This window comes from Phalacrocorax carbo, chromosome 3 (assembly GCF_963921805.1).
Source record: "Phalacrocorax carbo chromosome 3, bPhaCar2.1, whole genome shotgun sequence".
NCBI lineage: Eukaryota > Metazoa > Chordata > Aves > Suliformes > Phalacrocoracidae > Phalacrocorax > Phalacrocorax carbo.
The window spans coordinates 4,452,376-4,469,278 of NC_087515.1; the positions used below are offsets into that span (position 1 = coordinate 4,452,376).

Sequence of the window (16,903 nt, forward strand, 5' to 3'; positions counted from 1 at the left end):
ACGTGCTGCGGGCACAGGCCACCGAGGCCAGCCTGGGATGGCCTCCCCGGCACGACCCGCACAGGCCTGGGAGGAACAACACGAGAAGAGGGCAACCCCCCTCCCGGGGCAGAGTTCCGCCCTCGGCCCCCTCTCGGGGGTACCCTGCCGCCGCCGGGCGCTGCAGGCTCGGGCGCCATTTCGGCGGTCCCCGGCCCCATCGCCGAGGCGGGCGGCGGCAGAGGGCGCTGGCTGGGGGCCGAGGCGCGGCCCGGTGACCGGGAGGAGACCGACAGCCGCGGCCTTATCAGCGCGGTGCAGGCCGGCAGGGGCCCGGGGCGTCGCGGGTCCCCGGCTGCCGGCCCATGGGCGGCGGCGGCGGCTCGGAGGCGCCTCCTCCTGCCGCAGACCCGCGCGGCGGGGACCGGCTGCAGCAGCACCAGCAGCGCCGCCGCCGCCTGGGCTCCGCCGCGCCGGCCGCATGGCGGGCTACGCGCCGCGCCTGCCCTGGCTGCTGCCGCTGCTGCGGCGGGCGGCGCCGCCCCCGCCCTGGGCTCGGGCCGCCGGCGGGGCCGCCGCACTCCGTGCCCCGCCGCGCCCGGCCAGCAGGTGCGGGACGTCCCCCCAGCCGCTGCCGCTGCTGCTGCCGCCGCCGGGCGGGCCGTGCTGCCGCCGCCGCCTCCTCCTGCCGCCCGCGGCGGCGGTGGGCAGCGCCCCGCGCTCCCTGAGGAGCGCCGCCGCGGGCGCCGAGCCGCCGGCCCCGCCGGCCCGGGGGGCTGCCGGCGCCCCGCCGCGCTTCGAGGCTCGGAGGCTGCTGGCCTTGGCGCACCCCGAGCGCTGGAGACTGACAGGTACCGGCCGCCGCGCCGGGGGCCGCCCTGGGGCTCGGTCCGAGCGGGGAGGGGGCGGCGGGGCGGCCCGCCCGGCGGGGCCCCGGGGCCGGGGGTGCGCGGCCTGGGCGGGGGCCCTGCCCGCCGCCGGGCTGCAGGAGAAGGTCGTCCTGCCCTCCCCAGCCGGCGCTTCTGGTGGCATCGGAGCACGGCGTGAAATCGCTAAGCGAGCGTTTGATACGTGTAAAAAGCTAAAACCATCCATTCTCTCGTCGCCCCCCCTTCCCCCCACCACCCCTCGCCAGCTTTTCGTGTGCTGTTTTGAAGGGAAGGCAAGAGTTTTAGAAGTTACAAAACTCTCCGTTTTGCTGGTAGTGTTGGTTAATGCCCCCCTCTGAATGTTCACTGCTGGCTTCACAAGCAGCCTGCAAAAAACACGGGCCTGGCCCTATGTGAATGAAGTAGAATGAAGTAGAAAAGAGGAGTACTAAGGTGTTTTTTTTTTAAAAAATGCATTAGATAAATTGAAGATCCATCTCCCAAGACTTTCTTGCCTAGAACTACTGTAAGTTGTTCAGAAGACAATTTATTCATTTGTTTTTAGTGTCTATATGGTGAAGTCAAACACCACAGTTGTATAAATTGCACCCTTTACAGAGTGATGCTATCTACAAAGAGTAGAAACAAAACTTTTCTTGATGTTGCTTCTCATAGAGATAATAGGATAATAGTTGGTAGTAAGAAAACAATGTCAAATTATTATTCTGTGGTTTGCTTTATTTAAAACCACCTTTATTGGTGGACAGCATGCGTGCTGTCATGGCCGTGTGAGGCTTGTAGGCCTTCGCTAAAACTTGGGTAGTTCCCATGGAATGGGTAAATGGTGTTTGAGAGAGGAGAGGTGGGGTTGTTAGGCTTACATAAAGAGGTGGCTTTGAGAAATATGAAATACTTTGTATTCACAGTCGGTAGTTACGGAGCTTCATTACATGTTGGCATTATGTAGCCAAAATAATTTGGGTCCAAATGATTTTTTTTCTAAGAAATTAGAAGAATTTCTATGCTGTGAACAGCTGTTTTATGCTGCTAATGCCACTGTCTTGGTTGTGCAGAATAAAAGTAGGGGAAAATTGATGGGGCAGGGCTGGATGGAGAGGGGAAAAAGTACCAGTTCAGTAAGGCGTCAGCCTTGCTCAGGATTACTTTTCTTCATTGGCTTAGGGACTAAAAAGTAAAAAGCCCCTTGCCAGTAACGTTCAGTCTATTCAGATTTTGCTGAAGAAGTGAGTATCTGGTCAGATAGATTACCTCCTGATTTTACAACAAAGTTCTTTGGTTTTCCCATTGAAATTGAAACAATTACGTAAATGAGTTATTTTAAGGATAGCTTTTGGGAGGACTTAATTTAGTTCCCTTTACTGGGCGCTTGCTGTCGGCTTGTTTATCACAGACCGGATACAGTATACTTGTTTGTAACTGTGTTTTAAAACAGGGCTAAGCATCTGTAATTTGTGTAGTCTGCTGATGATTTTATTTAAGTAAATCAGCGACGACAGTTACCAAAAACCAGCCACATGCAGTTTTATCTTTTGAGATAACAAAATGGCCTGAATTAAAGTTCAAAAAAATCCCACAAAACAACAGCGTGATAATATCGAATCAGGAGGATGGAAAAACACACACAAATGTAATAACTGCTTTTCAGTGTTCTGTTGGTCTTGGTTCTGGGAGAGGAGTAAATTATGTAAATCTTTTCTTTATTGACACCCTACTTAAGGGAATGCTTTTGTTGTTATTAAGTGGGAGGATGGAAAAAAATAACAAGGAAAATACTCTGGGTCATTATAGAGCCCAGGAATTATAAATATGGGTAAATGCCTTGTAGGTGGTTGTAGGGAAATGGCATCTGCCCATTGTATCTAATATATTTTAAAATATATTGCGTTTTGTTCTTGTTGCATCTTTGTACTGAGAAACTAATCCTTAAAAACTCAGTATCTGTTTTTCCTGCATTCAAAGAAAGAGGAAGGTCAATGGTTTCATGGTGTGAAACAATGAACCTAGGGTAAACATTTAATTTCCTCTTTAAGTCCATATAAATGGTAAGCAAATGCTGTGGGATCTCTTCAGAGGCTTTACATGTGCAGATTTGTTTTGCAAGAAAGTCGAGCTCGTCCAGATCTTTTGCATTTCACATAGCCAGTAGTTGGTAGCATAGGTGTATAGCGTTACCACTGTGGAGTGAAGTGATATATATACACCTCTTCTGCGAGTCCATGTGGCACGGGTCATGACACTCTGCTTGTTGCGGCTGTGCATTGAAACTCACAGTCACAGAAGATGAAGTAGATGCAGTGATGACAGTGGAGGCCTGGGGAGCAGAGGATGATGGTTTCTGAGGAAGTTGAGCGAGACTAGGATCACCCGTCTTGGTGCGGTGGGGAAGTGGTGTCAGCTGAGCAGGTGCAGGTATAGAGGTGAAGGTGACCTGCTCTGGTTGTGACTGGCACCAAAAGAGACGGTCACATCTTGTTTTATGCAGGGCTTCTTCACCATCTGCTGGCTCAGACAGAAGCGGTGTGCTCTGGCCAGGGGTTCCAGTGTGCTGGTACGCAGCACCTCGTGCAATGCCCTCCTCGCAGAAGTTGGTTCTGACCCTCCGGAGGCTCTTTGGAATGAAAATAAATGTACCAAATATCATGTTGTGGGGGGAAAAAAAGAAGGATCAGTGTAATATGGTGTAATATGTTCCATGTTTCATCTTCAGTTATTTCTAGAGCTTGGTAGAGCTGTGAATATATTTTAAAGAGGACATGTGTGTTAAATTTTATTGTTCTTACTAAAAATGGTAAAAAGATTGCTAAATACCATGATGGGAATTCACTCGGTAAGTGGCCACAGTTTTGTGTAGTGAAATTAGGACTTTGTAAAATCTGTAATACCTCCCAGGTTTAACAAAGGAAGGAAGTAATTTTAGGAATTTTTTGGCTTGTCCTGTGTAGTCAGATTAGGTAAACCTGTGTCTTCAGTTAAATTCAATTCCTAGGGAAGAAGACAGGGCCATTGTTGAAAACATTGAATCCTGCTGTGTGTGCGAGGCCACAAAAATGCCTTTTCAAAATGATCCCTTTTATTTCCTCCTGCCTCCTTGTTTCTCACTGTGAGAAACGGTCTGTTGCACTTTATCCAGACCACACTCGAAGGAAACAATGGTTCTGTTAAATTGTAAAGTAAGCACAAGGAACTCTGACATTTTTAATCCAATAGCAAAGTGTGCCCTTTCCCTGTATAACCCTTGCTGTGCACTGAGTCAAAGTGAAAAGGTTTGTTCTGTATGTAGGTCTTCTCTAGAGATGTGCAATAAATGTTATTTCATAAGTTTTATTTCAGAATTTTGGGCATAATTTGTAATAGCTGTTTTCTTATAAGTTGGAATTTGCCATGGAATCAGAAGAGCACTGATATTGTTATTTATTATGTGATTTCTTCTGTACTTTGAAGTTAGAGCAGGTGATGCACTTTCTCATACTTGAATGAGCAATCCTGCGTTGCTGTAGATTTACCTTTTGCGGTTTCTAATAGGGAATAAATCCCTATAGTTCTTGAAGAAAGGCAATTAAAAAAAAGTTATACCTAAGACTACCTGAATTTTTAGGTGTATTTTTTGTAATATCGGTCAGAAACTATTTTAATAATTCCTTTGGGGATGACTGAGGTAGTGAGCAACTTGATTATTTTTTTCATTTTGTTTTTGTACAAGATGCAGATAGAAATGTAGAACACATCAGCTGTGAGTATTGCTACTAGAAAGTCATGCTTTCGGTTATTTCTACTTGTACAAGCTGCCATTTCTTATGCTAAGTACTTGAGTAGGAGTATCTTTGAAAACTTCAGTTATTTTAGGAAATTAAATTGGGCAGATAATGTGTGTTTGGTTTGTAGTACCAATTTAAACGGTTTAATTTTGAAGCTTTTGCTCTTCCAAGCTTTGCAGCATGAGTTTGAACATCAGCAGGCAATCCGTGTGGTGTTAAGGATATGCTTTTCTTCCTTCCATTTAAAAATTAATTAAAAGTCAGACGAGTGGCATCTCTCTGAAAAATGAGTTTTCATACACCCATTCAAACCTTGACAGTGAGTCAAATTAATTCTGTAATGCGCATCATGGGAAGGAAGCCAGTGGGAGCACTAGAATACCCTTCTCTTTAGAACAGGGTTTGAACCCCAGTCTTGTAAATCTTGCTGTTTCTGTGCTGTTACCCCATAGCTGGGACATTCCTGGCCAAAATTTGGGTTCACTTCTCAAGTCCACAGGCTTGAGGCCACTATTTTTTGTTACCATATTTAGTTACTGTAAAGTGGTTCTTCTCATCTAAAAGCAACTCAACAACTACGCTTAACTTGAATTTTCTGAAGGCAATTCTTGTGGTCTTAAAATCGTAATTCCTGTACATATGGCATATACAGGGGTGACTTACTGATTGTTTTCTCATGTGCAGTGTGTCTTCTGTAGAAATCAAATAGGCTACGTGGGTTTTTTTGTGTTTCTCCCCTAGTTTTTCTTCTGATTCTGTTGGTGTTTGGTGTGAAGCTTACAAAAGGTTGAAGCAGCCTTGTAGCTTTATCACAAGAAGTTTGCTTTTCTGTGGCTAGTTGGTGACAGTTCCTTATTTCAAATCGTTGGTGAACTGTTAATGAAGCTATTTGGGTTGCAGAAACAGTAGCTGCTGACCACTGTGATCAGTTAGGTGCTTACACCTTAATCTCTCCGGGGAATGTTTTTGCTGCACTGTTTGTGTAAACTTTGAAGATGGAAGAGTAGCTAGGTTGGTCTGACATACAGACTGTCTTCTACACAAGATAAATGTGAACAAATTAAATACTTTAATTCTAAACACACGGTAAAAATAATTGTACTCTCTCTTGGTTTTGGGTGTCTTAAAAAGGCTAGCTTGTGGTCCTGTTTGTATTGATAATAAATTCTAAAATAGAGATACCATCTTAAGAGAAAGTGAAGATAGTTGCTTACAGTCAGAGACAAGCCTCCACCTTTGCTTTCAAGCCAAGGTTTTGCACAGCTCTGCATAGGCCTTCCATCAGGCTGTGTGCTGTGCTACCTCTTCTTCCTTCTCTCCTGTGCAAAGTGGCAATCTGACTTACTCTTCCCTTTCTTGGGCTTCCTCAAATCACCGAGTTCTCCTCTGCCTGGAGGGACATTTCTCCCATTAAATATCTTCTCTGAAAGCTCTTCTGATGAACCTTCTATAGCGTACTCTGCAAGGGCTCCTTGATGTTCTGTTTGCTCCATAGCAAAGGGCTCCTGGCAGGTCAGTCCTGCTTGATCATAGGAGCCTCACTGAGGAGCTACTGAGGGTGATTTGTGTCAATCCTGAACACCTCATGACTCAAAGAGCAGGCTTTCTTCAATGTCATAGACTTCCTCCTTAACTTGCATCGTGTAAATGTCCTAAGCGCAAGAGATGCCACCAGCCAATACTCTGGGGCTCACTCCTGTGCTGGTATCTCGCTGTGCCCTCCAAACTCTGGATACCCATCTTGTTCTTGAGATAGTATCTCTTGCCTGTCTCTTGTTTAATTCTGCCCCACAGCAGTTTTTTGCAAGTGGTGGTTTCTCCAAACTGTTGTGTGATCTTGGTCAGTCAGACCCACGGTGTGCCAACCTTTCCATGAGCTATCTTGAAGATGCTTTCAGTAAGCTGTGCAACTGTATTGTTGTTGTACTAATTAAAATAGTCATTGCCATTTGGAAACCTGAACTGGTCTTTCATGCTTAAAAAAAATAACAAAAGAAAAAACGCCACAGATTCAATAACCACATCAAACTGTCTATAGAATGCTCCTGTAAACATTTTCTAAAAACTGTGATCATCACCGGAAATAGCAACTTGCAAGATTCAGTTAATATTGTCAATATTAACTGAAAACTCAACCTACAAAAACTAGCAGCTTTCCACAAGGCGCTGGGGCTGCAGTATACAATGGTGCTGTCAGATACACACTGTATTTTTTTTTTTCTGAGCACAGTATTACAATTGTTCTTAGTAACTTAAGGAAGATTAATCTAAATGTTCTTCTTGCATATAACAGGTGCAGTCCAGATATCCTGTGTGAATTTACTTTAACGCAGAAAGGAAATCACACCACTAATACCTAACCTAGAACTATACAGAATGTGCTTACAGTGTACTCTGGAGGAAGATTCTGTCTTGAAATAAATATTTGCAGAACTGATCCTCTGCAGGGTTGATACCAGTCCAAAACAAATTCCTTGTTGGCCAGCATTCATCAAATGGAAATGGACTTTACCTAACCAGCAAATAGAAAATTTATCAGTGCATCATTCTACCATAAAATAACAACTGAAGAGCCCAATCCCCATGTATGTGCATCATAGAGTACAGTAGACTTTATTCATCATTCCAAATGCCCTTGTGGAAATTCAGCGCTAAGCTAAAAAACTCACTGTGTATTAGAATAAAACTGAACAAATAACTGGTAAAGGACAGACGTTCTTGGTTACTGGTAGAAGGGTACTTCTCACAGATCCAGAGCTTGCTTTCTGACCTGCCAGCCCTGGTCTTCAAATGAAACCAGTGAAATACTTAAAAGGTTCTGGGAGGTAACATTCATAACCTTACTGAACAATAAAAAGGAGGTACTGTTGCTGTGTGACCGTGTACTGCCAAACATCGCCATTACCTCATTTTTCTGTCCACCATCCCTGATTGGCTTGAATGATCTTATTTCATCTGAGGTCAAGTCTTTATGTATTTGTGTTTAAAATAGCCCTTCCCCCAACAGGCTTGCAAGCAGCTTTTTGGCTTTGTAATTTTTTACATACTGCACAGGGTGAGAAGGATGCTCTGGTAAGGACCAGCAAAACTGGAAACATTCGCTCTCTTGGTGTTCTTGCATGGAGCAAATTGGTTTATGACTCTTTGGGGTCACTTAGTCCTTTTTCTGAAGAGAGGTTTCTGATAGCTCTGCCTAGTTATTGCTCGTAAATGTCCTGGTTTATCAGTTAGTGGCCAATTCCTTGTCCCCGAATGAATCTACAATGAATTGAAGTTGCAGATCTGCTGTCAAGAAGCAAGCCCACATTAGCCCTGACAGAAAGCACGTTGATGTCAATAGTGATAAAGGCATTGCTTTGTCTGTGCAGCAATCTGGATATCTGTTCAAGAAGACAAGCAAAATGTTTGCCTAAAATTTCCAAGAGGACTGCTCAGCTGCTGCTGGAGCTAGCTGCCTTGTCTTTGCTTCTGTTGCCACTTTGATGTAGCCCTGGCTTTATAAAAGTTCCATTGATCTACCTCTCATTTTCTCTATTTTCATCTCGTAGCCTACAAAACAGATTTACTCAAAAAAATAAAGCTTCCGAAATACGCTCTTTTGTTTGACGTAATTTTCTGGGTAACAGAGTAAGCTACGTGAAACTGATACTATAAAGTTTACTCTGTCCTTTTTCCGTCAGTAACAACCTTCAGCGTCACTGAAGTGTCTTCATATCTGGTTGCTGAACACCTCATACTCCTCCCTTTAGCCAGTTATCACAGTGACAGCTCTTCTTTGAATGGGGAGATAGAATGAGTGTTTGCTGATTCCTGTTTCTTCAATTAGTCAACAGTTTAAAACAAACCAACAAAAAAAGAGCAACAGCTTGACATCTGTGCTATCTTCTACTTGTTCTGCTGGAATAAACAAAGTGAGAGTTTCAATTAGGGAACACTATTTTGCATGTGATTTGTGATTAAATTAACATAGGCAGGTATATTGCTTAAGGGGAAAACTAAAAGTGACATTTGGATTATATAAGCTTTCAACTTCAGGACTGCATTGTTCCGATATATTATTGAAACTTTGTGTAATGCTTAAGTAGTTTTGTAGTCTTCTGTTTGCTTTATATGCTAGTATTTGCTTTTAGTTCAGTTAAGGCTGTTGGAAGTAATTACAGTGAAACCTGTGCTAGTTTGAACGAAGAAGAGCTGAAGGTAAATCCAAGCCAGGAAGGCTGTACCACTATGCAGAGACATATGGGATTTTTAGATGTACAGTCCTCTTCCTTCAATGAATATTTGTATATGCCGTTGTCCAGTTCCATCTGTAACTGAGAAGTCGTCTGGACTGGTGGAGGCTGAGCTGCCTTGCAGCACTGTGCTCATAAGCAATGCTTTTGACCCTCTCCAGCTGCCTTATAAATTAGCTCTTCCTGACAGGAGATGACCTGGCTGTTGTTGGATTTTTCCTGCTGCTTCACAGCTTGAATGCACCAATGCAGACGACCTGTTAATAAGGCCACTCATTCTTAGGAAGTTTTGGCTAATAAATAACATGTTCCTGAGATGTGCCTATGGCATGGATCACCTAAGTTTGCAGCAGGAAGTCTTTGCCTTTCTGCTCTTGGCTTCTTATAGTTTCCATAGCCTCAAGTTAAAGATCTGAGTCCTTTATCTTCAACATGCTTGCTGGCCTGAGCATAACCCAATGGAAAGATCACAAACAAATCTTGAATAAGAACTGCAGGCAGCAGGTTGGACACAATGGCAAGGATAAAGCTTGTTTGGGCAGTGTGTGGAGCTCTCCCAGGACTGCTCTGGGGCACTGCAGCGAAGGTGCAGAGAAGTGTTTGCTTCAGGTGGTGGCAGGTATGCATTTTTTGTACCTTGAATTCTTCATCATAAATGCACAGCTGTATTTACACTTCAAGGACAAACTGAAACAAAGCCTTTCACGTGTGTGGAGGTGGTAAGAGGCATCAAACCATCTGTGACACGTTAGAAATATTGCTTACAGCAGTGTGCTGCTGGGAGGCTCTCTGCTGCTTCATCATAGAAGCAATACAAGAAGCTCAGAAGAATTGGAACTAAACCTCAGGCAACTTCAGGATTTCCAGTACAGTGTCTTTTTACCTTCAAAGGTACCTGTTGGTAGTTTTGAGCCATCCTATGAATGGTTGCTTGAAGCATGGGGTTGGCTGTTGGAAAATCATGCTATATAAATGGTATTGTTTGTTGTGGTTCAGTGGTTTTCATATCAAGTTTGTTCAGTTTTCAGTTAACTGAGGTAGTTCTCAGCCTTCCAAGCTTGGCTTGCCTTTTCAGAATCAAACTGTGTTCTTGGCTCAAGAAATTTCTTTGCAGATTAAAGTTCAAAAGGCTAAGTCTTGGTCCAGTGCGATTTTTCTTACTCTCTGATTCAGCTTCAAACAGTTACCCATGTTGTTCCATGGGTGATCTTGCAATTGGAATTGAAGAGATCTGCCCATCAGCAAACATACTTCTATTCAAATTTATGCTATTTTTCTTTTAGACCAGCAATAGCAAAGAGTAAAACAAAACAGAAGTATATAAATTTTACCAGTCGAGAGTAAATCAAATTTCTTTGTTTTGGGTTTTTTTCCAAATAAAATTGCGTGGTTTAGACAGTTCTCAGATCAGACCTTTACTCCAGTCCACTGCTATCTCAGAAATAGGCAGTTGGAAGCTTTATTATGGTAGCAAGCATGAATAATAAAAACCAAACCAAACAGGAATGAAGGATTATGTGAGAGATATGGAAGACTTGCTAACTGAATGCTCTCTAAGGAGAGAAGACACAGGACGTCTGTGAAGAGTTACCTTCGTCAGGTGGTGGTGTGGAGGCTTAGAGAAGAGAAGCAATTTCAGGACTGCGATTGAATCCAGAGGCTTTCAGGATCTTAAAATGTGCCTGGCCTAAGTTAATTTATGCCATGACTTAAAATGTCCTGTTCAGAACTGGGCCTAAAAGAATGCTGATTACTTAATGCTGACACTTGCAAGCTTAGTAGAAATTTCAAGTGAACAATTATTTTGTATGTACTGTTAATGATCTTGCAAAATCAGAATAATTTTCTTTTCCTTTCTCTTGTTGATTTGCAGCTGCTGTTGGCTTTCTGACAGTTTCCAGTGTCATTACCATGTCAGCCCCTTTCTTTCTGGGTAAAGTTATTGACATTATTTATACAAATCCCAGTGAAGACTTCACTGACAGCCTGACCAGCCTGTGTGCCTTGCTGAGTGGAATTTTCTTATGTGGTGCTGCTGCTAACGCTACTCGTGTCTACCTCATGCAGACCGCAGGTAAAAACAGAAGCAAGAAGTGCTACTGAGATTCATCTTTTTTCACAGGCTCAGGATATCTAATGATCTGAAATAAATTCTTGGCACTGGCTGAGAGATCCTTTTGGAATCAGTAGCTTTTTTATCAGATCAAAGGTAAACTAATAATGAAGATATAAATATGCTGGAATAATTGTTCATTTTTATTTACTGTTATGTGACATCTTAAAGCTCACTATCTTTGGTATGTTAAAGCTCTCTAACGTGGCTTGTTCAGTGTTGCCCAGTCCTGTGATTTTTATATTGTCAGTGTCTGTGTAGTCTTGTGTGCCGTGTTTGACTGACTTCTGTTTCTGACAGGACAAAGAATTGTGAAACGTTTGAGAACAACCATGTTTTCCTCTATTCTGAAGCAAGAAACAGCTTTCTTTGACAAGACCAGAACCGGAGAGCTGATAAACCGCTTATCTTCAGATACAGCCCTCTTGGGCCGTTCAGTGACTGAAAACCTTTCAGATGGGCTCAGGGCAGGAGCACAGGCATCTGTGGGGATTGGAATGATGGTACTGTGGTCTCTTCCCTGCTTGTCACTGCTTGTAGTTTCAAGTTTGTTTCGGTTCTGTTAGGTAGTGCGTGAACATGATTCAGTCCAGAAATTGTTCTGTGTTCTTGGGTGGAACGAGCGTATCTCACTGGTTATCCGTGTAGTGCATTGCAACAGGTGATGTGTCTTTAGACGCTTGATGTTTACTCAAAAGCCAAAATATGGAGAGTGAGGGCTTGAAATGCACTGCTGTTGCTGCCTGAATTTTTCAAGCAAAATATAGTAAGGAAATAGCTTAACTCTATTCTTACTGAAGATATTAAAATCAGTGATAATGCTCCCATGGTTGTAGGTAAAATAGGGTGTGAAGGGCCTGATGTAAAAGTAATTGAAGTTGGTTGATTCTGGTTAAGGCCTAGGTGAGCAAAGGCAGCACTGAATATCAAATTACTCCTGAGAATTTTTTACAAGTGTTAGTTTTTCTGCTTTAGTCTGTCAGTAAAGAATATATTTAGGTAGGAAGCATGTTAATGAAGGCTTCAGTGCAGTACATCAGTTAATATTCCTTGGTGGTCAGTTGGTTTAAATGAAAATCTGACTTCTCTAGATGTTTTTTTGTGGCATTAAATTTTTTTCGCTTATCTGAGAAAAGAAATGTTGGTGTCAGTTATCTTAAATGAAAGTGTGGTAATTTCTGCTGTCTATGTGGAGTTAAAAACAGATAGCAAAAAGTCTCTTCCTAAAAATAAGCTTCCAAGATTGATGTTCTTAGAAACTGTTAAGCGTTTCCACTATGAAGCTTTAAGGTTTTAATATTTTGTCACTGATAAGAATTACGACTTTCTGTATTTATCTAAGGAAATAGGTTTTATCTTACCATAGATTAATTGGAATGACTTTGTATACAGCATTCTGCTCAAAAATGTTGCCATGATGCAGTGTTAAAAGGTGGACTATAAAAGCTTGCCCAGAAAGAAGAGATCATTATGAAATAACTATAAAGCCTATCAATTAAGTCAATTTTAAATTTTTCTGGAGATTTTTCTATTTTCAATATTCATGTTAGATTTCATGTCAATAAATCTTATGAAAAGAGCCTGTTTAGGAACATTGATGATGATTGTTACGAGTGGTAAGGTTTTGCAACAGTAAATTAAATCCATTATTCCAGGTTTTGAGCATTTGCGGGTGCTAGGGAGCACTGGTAACTCCATATGTTCCTCGGTTACCGATAAGTAGTGTACAATATTTCTCTACTCAAACTTTCTGTATTACACCATCTGCTTAAAAGTTGTGGAAGCACTTCAGAAACTATATAATAGCTTATGTCTTTCGGCATCCCCAAGAGACCTCCTGGTAGGCCTGTTCGCTGGCAGGTTAAGATACTTGGCTAAGACTCACACCACAAACCAGTGAGAAAGCTAGAAATGAAATCCAGACCCATTTGCTTATAATCCTTTGTTCTAACCATGGGGTACATTCCCTATATGCTGTGGAGGAACGGATATTTTGCCTGAAAGAAATAAAACTTGATAAATGAAAGCATGACAGCACTAAATTATAATCCTACTAGTTTTAGAAAGCTCTACTGAAGGAAGTTGCACTTCAGGATTCCAGTGGGTTATAACCCACTGAATGCTAACCCCTGACATGTACCTTTTTCTTCTAGTTTTTTGTGTCACCTAGCCTTGCTGCATTTGTTCTGAGCGTTGTGCCACCCTTGGCTGTCCTGGCTGTGATTTACGGAAGATACTTGCGAAAACTTACTAAAATGACCCAAGATTCTCTTGCAGAAGCAACACAGGTGATCTTTCAACTGATGCTTTCTAGTTAACTTCAAAGTTGCTCTAGTGTATTTAGGTTGATATCTCTGAAGTACAGATCTGAAGGTAATTGTACTGTTCATTGCCCCAAGCCATGCTGAGCCTGTAATTTTGCACCTGAACAGTATGAAAGGTAAACTTTGGTAACACTTATAGATCTCAAAACCAACCGTGCTTTGTAAAGAGCTGTTCATAACAATTACAATGTGGAGGAATCCTTGACGTTTGACCTTATTGTCAGCTCTTTAATGCTTATGAGGGTTGACATTTTTTAAACTTTTCTGGGCATCTTGGCACATACCCAGATATTTGGGAGAAAAGTAGAGAAAGCTGTTGTTTCTAAAGAGGCTGTTGTAGAGGGGCCTTCACTGTGTTTGACTGCGCTGAAATATTGCAAAGCACTGTCAGAGAAATAGTAGTGACAGTGACCTTTTTCTCACTGGCTGAGGGTGGGGAAACATCATTAAAATGCATAGAAATATAATTAGGAAAGATCTAGTTAAAATAGCCACAGTTGTCAGCTGTTGTAAACTTGGGATGTCCTCTGTAGGACTTCTGCAAATTGGCTGTGCAGAAGGAAGATTAGCCCTCTTCTGTTTATCTCCCTCATCCTGCGTTGAGGGGAAGCCCCTGCCTTTGTAAACCAGGTGCGGGACTTCACATGAACAAGCAAGTTTAGTGTTCCACTCAAATTTTCAGGTTGAATGGGGGATGGAAGAAGGAGAATTACATTTTTATAGCATATTTTCACTCACAAAAGGGAGCCTTGTTTTTTGCAAGACCGTCACAGTGTCTATTAACAACTTAGTCAAATTGGTTACAATTGAGGTAATTTTAGAATTAATTCTTTCCTGTTTAGAAGTTAAAATAAAACACTGAGTTGAAATGGGACATTAGTAGTCAACCTAAATTAATCCCCAGTATTGCTTTGATCAAATAAGTGGAATTGTTTCAGGAAATAACTTTGGCTTTCTTGCACGATTTAGTGTAGAATAGAATATTCTTTATTTTTCCCCTTCCCATGCAAGTTATTGTGAATAGTAGTTTTCTTATGTGTGTTGTTCACACCAAATTAAGGGTTTTTTTTAACCCTACTTTTATATTTTTCTTTCCCTGCTAACACTTAAGTCAAGACAATCTTGAAGTTCTTTTTAAACTGCCTGGGCATGCAATTTACTTTTAACTTAATAGACTTCAGAAAAAAAAAAAAAGGGGGGTAGGGAAGGAGGGCATGAGAAATTTTCCAGTGGTATCCAAAGGAATGTATTTGGAGATTAGTGTAGTGATATTGGTTTAACTTCAAATGTTCCGCAATATTAACTTCCCAAATTGTGTGTCAGTGTGTATTTGTTCTGTTCTTTGCTTTAATGTAGTTAGCTGAAGAGCGTATTGGAAACATAAGAACAGTTCGAGCTTTTGGGCAAGAAGTGGCTGAAATGGAGAAGTATACAAATAAAGTCGATTATGTGCTACAGCTGGCTAAAAAAGAGGCACTAGCTCGGGCAGGCTTCTTTGGAGCAGTAAGTGTATTTTGATGAAATTAAACCAATCGTTTTATGCCAAGTGTCAATTATTTTAAAATTCATGAGGATACTTATAAATGTGCAAATAAATTATTTGAGTGTAAACTGAACCTACATGAAATGGTGGGAAGGAACTTAAATCAGTCTAAATTGCTGTGAAACTGCACATCAAGATACAGTGGTGTGGTAAAGCCAGTTTGCGTCTCTCTTTCTGCCCCACACCCCACAGCTTGGTGTTATTTATCTGAGCCCGTACCTCCTGTTCAGGGAACTAAACCAGTGGAAACCTTCCCCCACCCTTAGCATTTTACAGGGTTGGCTTCCTGATGAGATGAGCATCAATGCAAAGGAAGCTGGGGAGTGCACAGGTGGGGGAGGGAGAGTGGGATTGCATTTTTCCGTAACAGCTTGCAGTCAGTTTGCTTAATAGTATTCTAAAACTGCAATATAACTGCAGACTATCTACTCTTCTCCTTTAATGATGGTTGAGGATAATGTTTGGTGTTCTTTTCCATCTTGGGGAATGAGGTAAAAAACACCAAAAAAAGAGTTGCTTGTTTTTTGAACACTTTTTGGATAGCGCAGTGCAGCACCACTGGATGTCTGGTGGGCTGTTGGCTTGGTTTGCTTTAGACTTGGTTTTGTTCACGTTTAACTCGGGCCTTTAAATCTAGGTACCCGTGATATGGGAATTCTTTTATTAGGAGGAAAATTCTGAAACAACATTTTAGGGGATGAAGTTGAAGATGTATGTGACAAAATCTGCCTTTTCCTCATCTTCTTTTCCCTTAGACTGGCCTTTCTGGAAACTTAATTGTCCTCTCAGTCTTATACAAAGGAGGATTACTAATGGGCAGTGCCTACATGACAGTTGGTGAACTCTCATCTTTCCTAATGTATGCTTTCTGGGTTGGAATAAGCATTGGAGGTATGGAATGAGAAATTAGATTCTCTTTACTTAAAAGCTTTACAGTCAGTACAGAGGCGGGAGGGAGGAGCTCTTAAAAGATCTAGTTTTCTTAAAAAGTCTCTTCCAAATGATCTTCCCAAGAAATCATACATAAATTTTTTTCTAAAGAGTTAATGAAAATAAGAATTCGTAACTTAAGGTTAATATAAGTGTTCCACTTTCCCAAAGGAATACAGAGGTTATTTGTAAAATGTGTGTATGTGCCCGATACATATTACTTCAATTTTCTTTGGGTCTAAATTAAGATACTTGGTACATTGTGTAAAGAAATAATACTGGTATTGTGTTTTTTACAAAATATATGAATTTGTGTTAAACATTCTCTATTTAGAAAGGCATGTAGAATTTAGCTGTAATTCAGTATAGAGTTTCTTGAGCTGGAAAAGTAAACAAAGTGCCAGCAGAATACTACACTCTGGTGCTAACCTTTGGTTCTTCCTTACTGACTGACTCCTCCTTGAGGCTCAGACTCTGTAATCTACTGGCCCAGAAACAAACTGTTCATCTTTTTGACAGAGCAGTCTTCACTACTGCACACAGGCAAAAATGAAGATAAGGTGCTTTGAAGTTCGACAGCTGATTGGAAGGGTTCCTCTTTAAAACGAGTCTGTTACTTCTGATAGACCAGCAGGGCAATGCAGCTCATCTGTACTCTTGTAAGACTAAGCCCGATGTTGTGGGAACTGCAAAGATGTGCTGGAGGGCAAAATTCACAAAGCCTGCTTCCCTGGATATCAAAATTGCAGAGGCATCCATTCCAACTACCAAAACCCTTTCTTTTCTGCTTAAATCATTCAAGTTTGGTCAACAGACAGACACCTGGCACTTCGAAAACGTGGGACAAATTAATGTTAAATAAATAAAAAATAAGGTTAGAAACACTGATAAAATGTCATTAATTTTTGTTTGTGATTGAAAACATCTTAAATTCTACTTAAGATTATTTACTATGTTCTACTTAAGATATATTACTATATTGAAGAATATAGTTCTGCACAGAGCTTATTCTCACGGGGACTCTGAAGTAAAGGTGTCTTGCCACGAGAGGCCTGCCTTCCTTGACACCTACAAAGCATATAAATCTTCAAAGTGCTAAGTCTGCTCAGTACAAACCATCATTAATACACACAGGAG

General features: G+C 41.8%; 1 protein-coding gene across 2 annotated transcripts in view; it reads left to right on the forward strand.

Moving 5' to 3' along the window:
- The window catches only part of ABCB10 (ATP binding cassette subfamily B member 10), a 28,546-nt gene continuing 11,643 nt past the window's right edge, over nt 1-16,903 (forward strand). The window contains exons 1-6 of one of the 2 annotated variants that reach the window (XM_064445681.1): nt 1-830; nt 10,730-10,930; nt 11,270-11,472; nt 13,123-13,257; nt 14,650-14,796; nt 15,592-15,727. In XM_064445681.1, the coding sequence (XP_064301751.1) occupies nt 38-830; nt 10,730-10,930; nt 11,270-11,472; nt 13,123-13,257; nt 14,650-14,796; nt 15,592-15,727 (1,615 nt within the window). In that variant the 5' untranslated portion in view covers nt 1-37. Of the gene's footprint in view, nt 831-6,436; nt 9,476-10,729; nt 10,931-11,269; nt 11,473-13,122; nt 13,258-14,649; nt 14,797-15,591; nt 15,728-16,903 lie in introns of those variants that run through there. The other variant, XM_064445682.1, reaches the window with a different exon arrangement.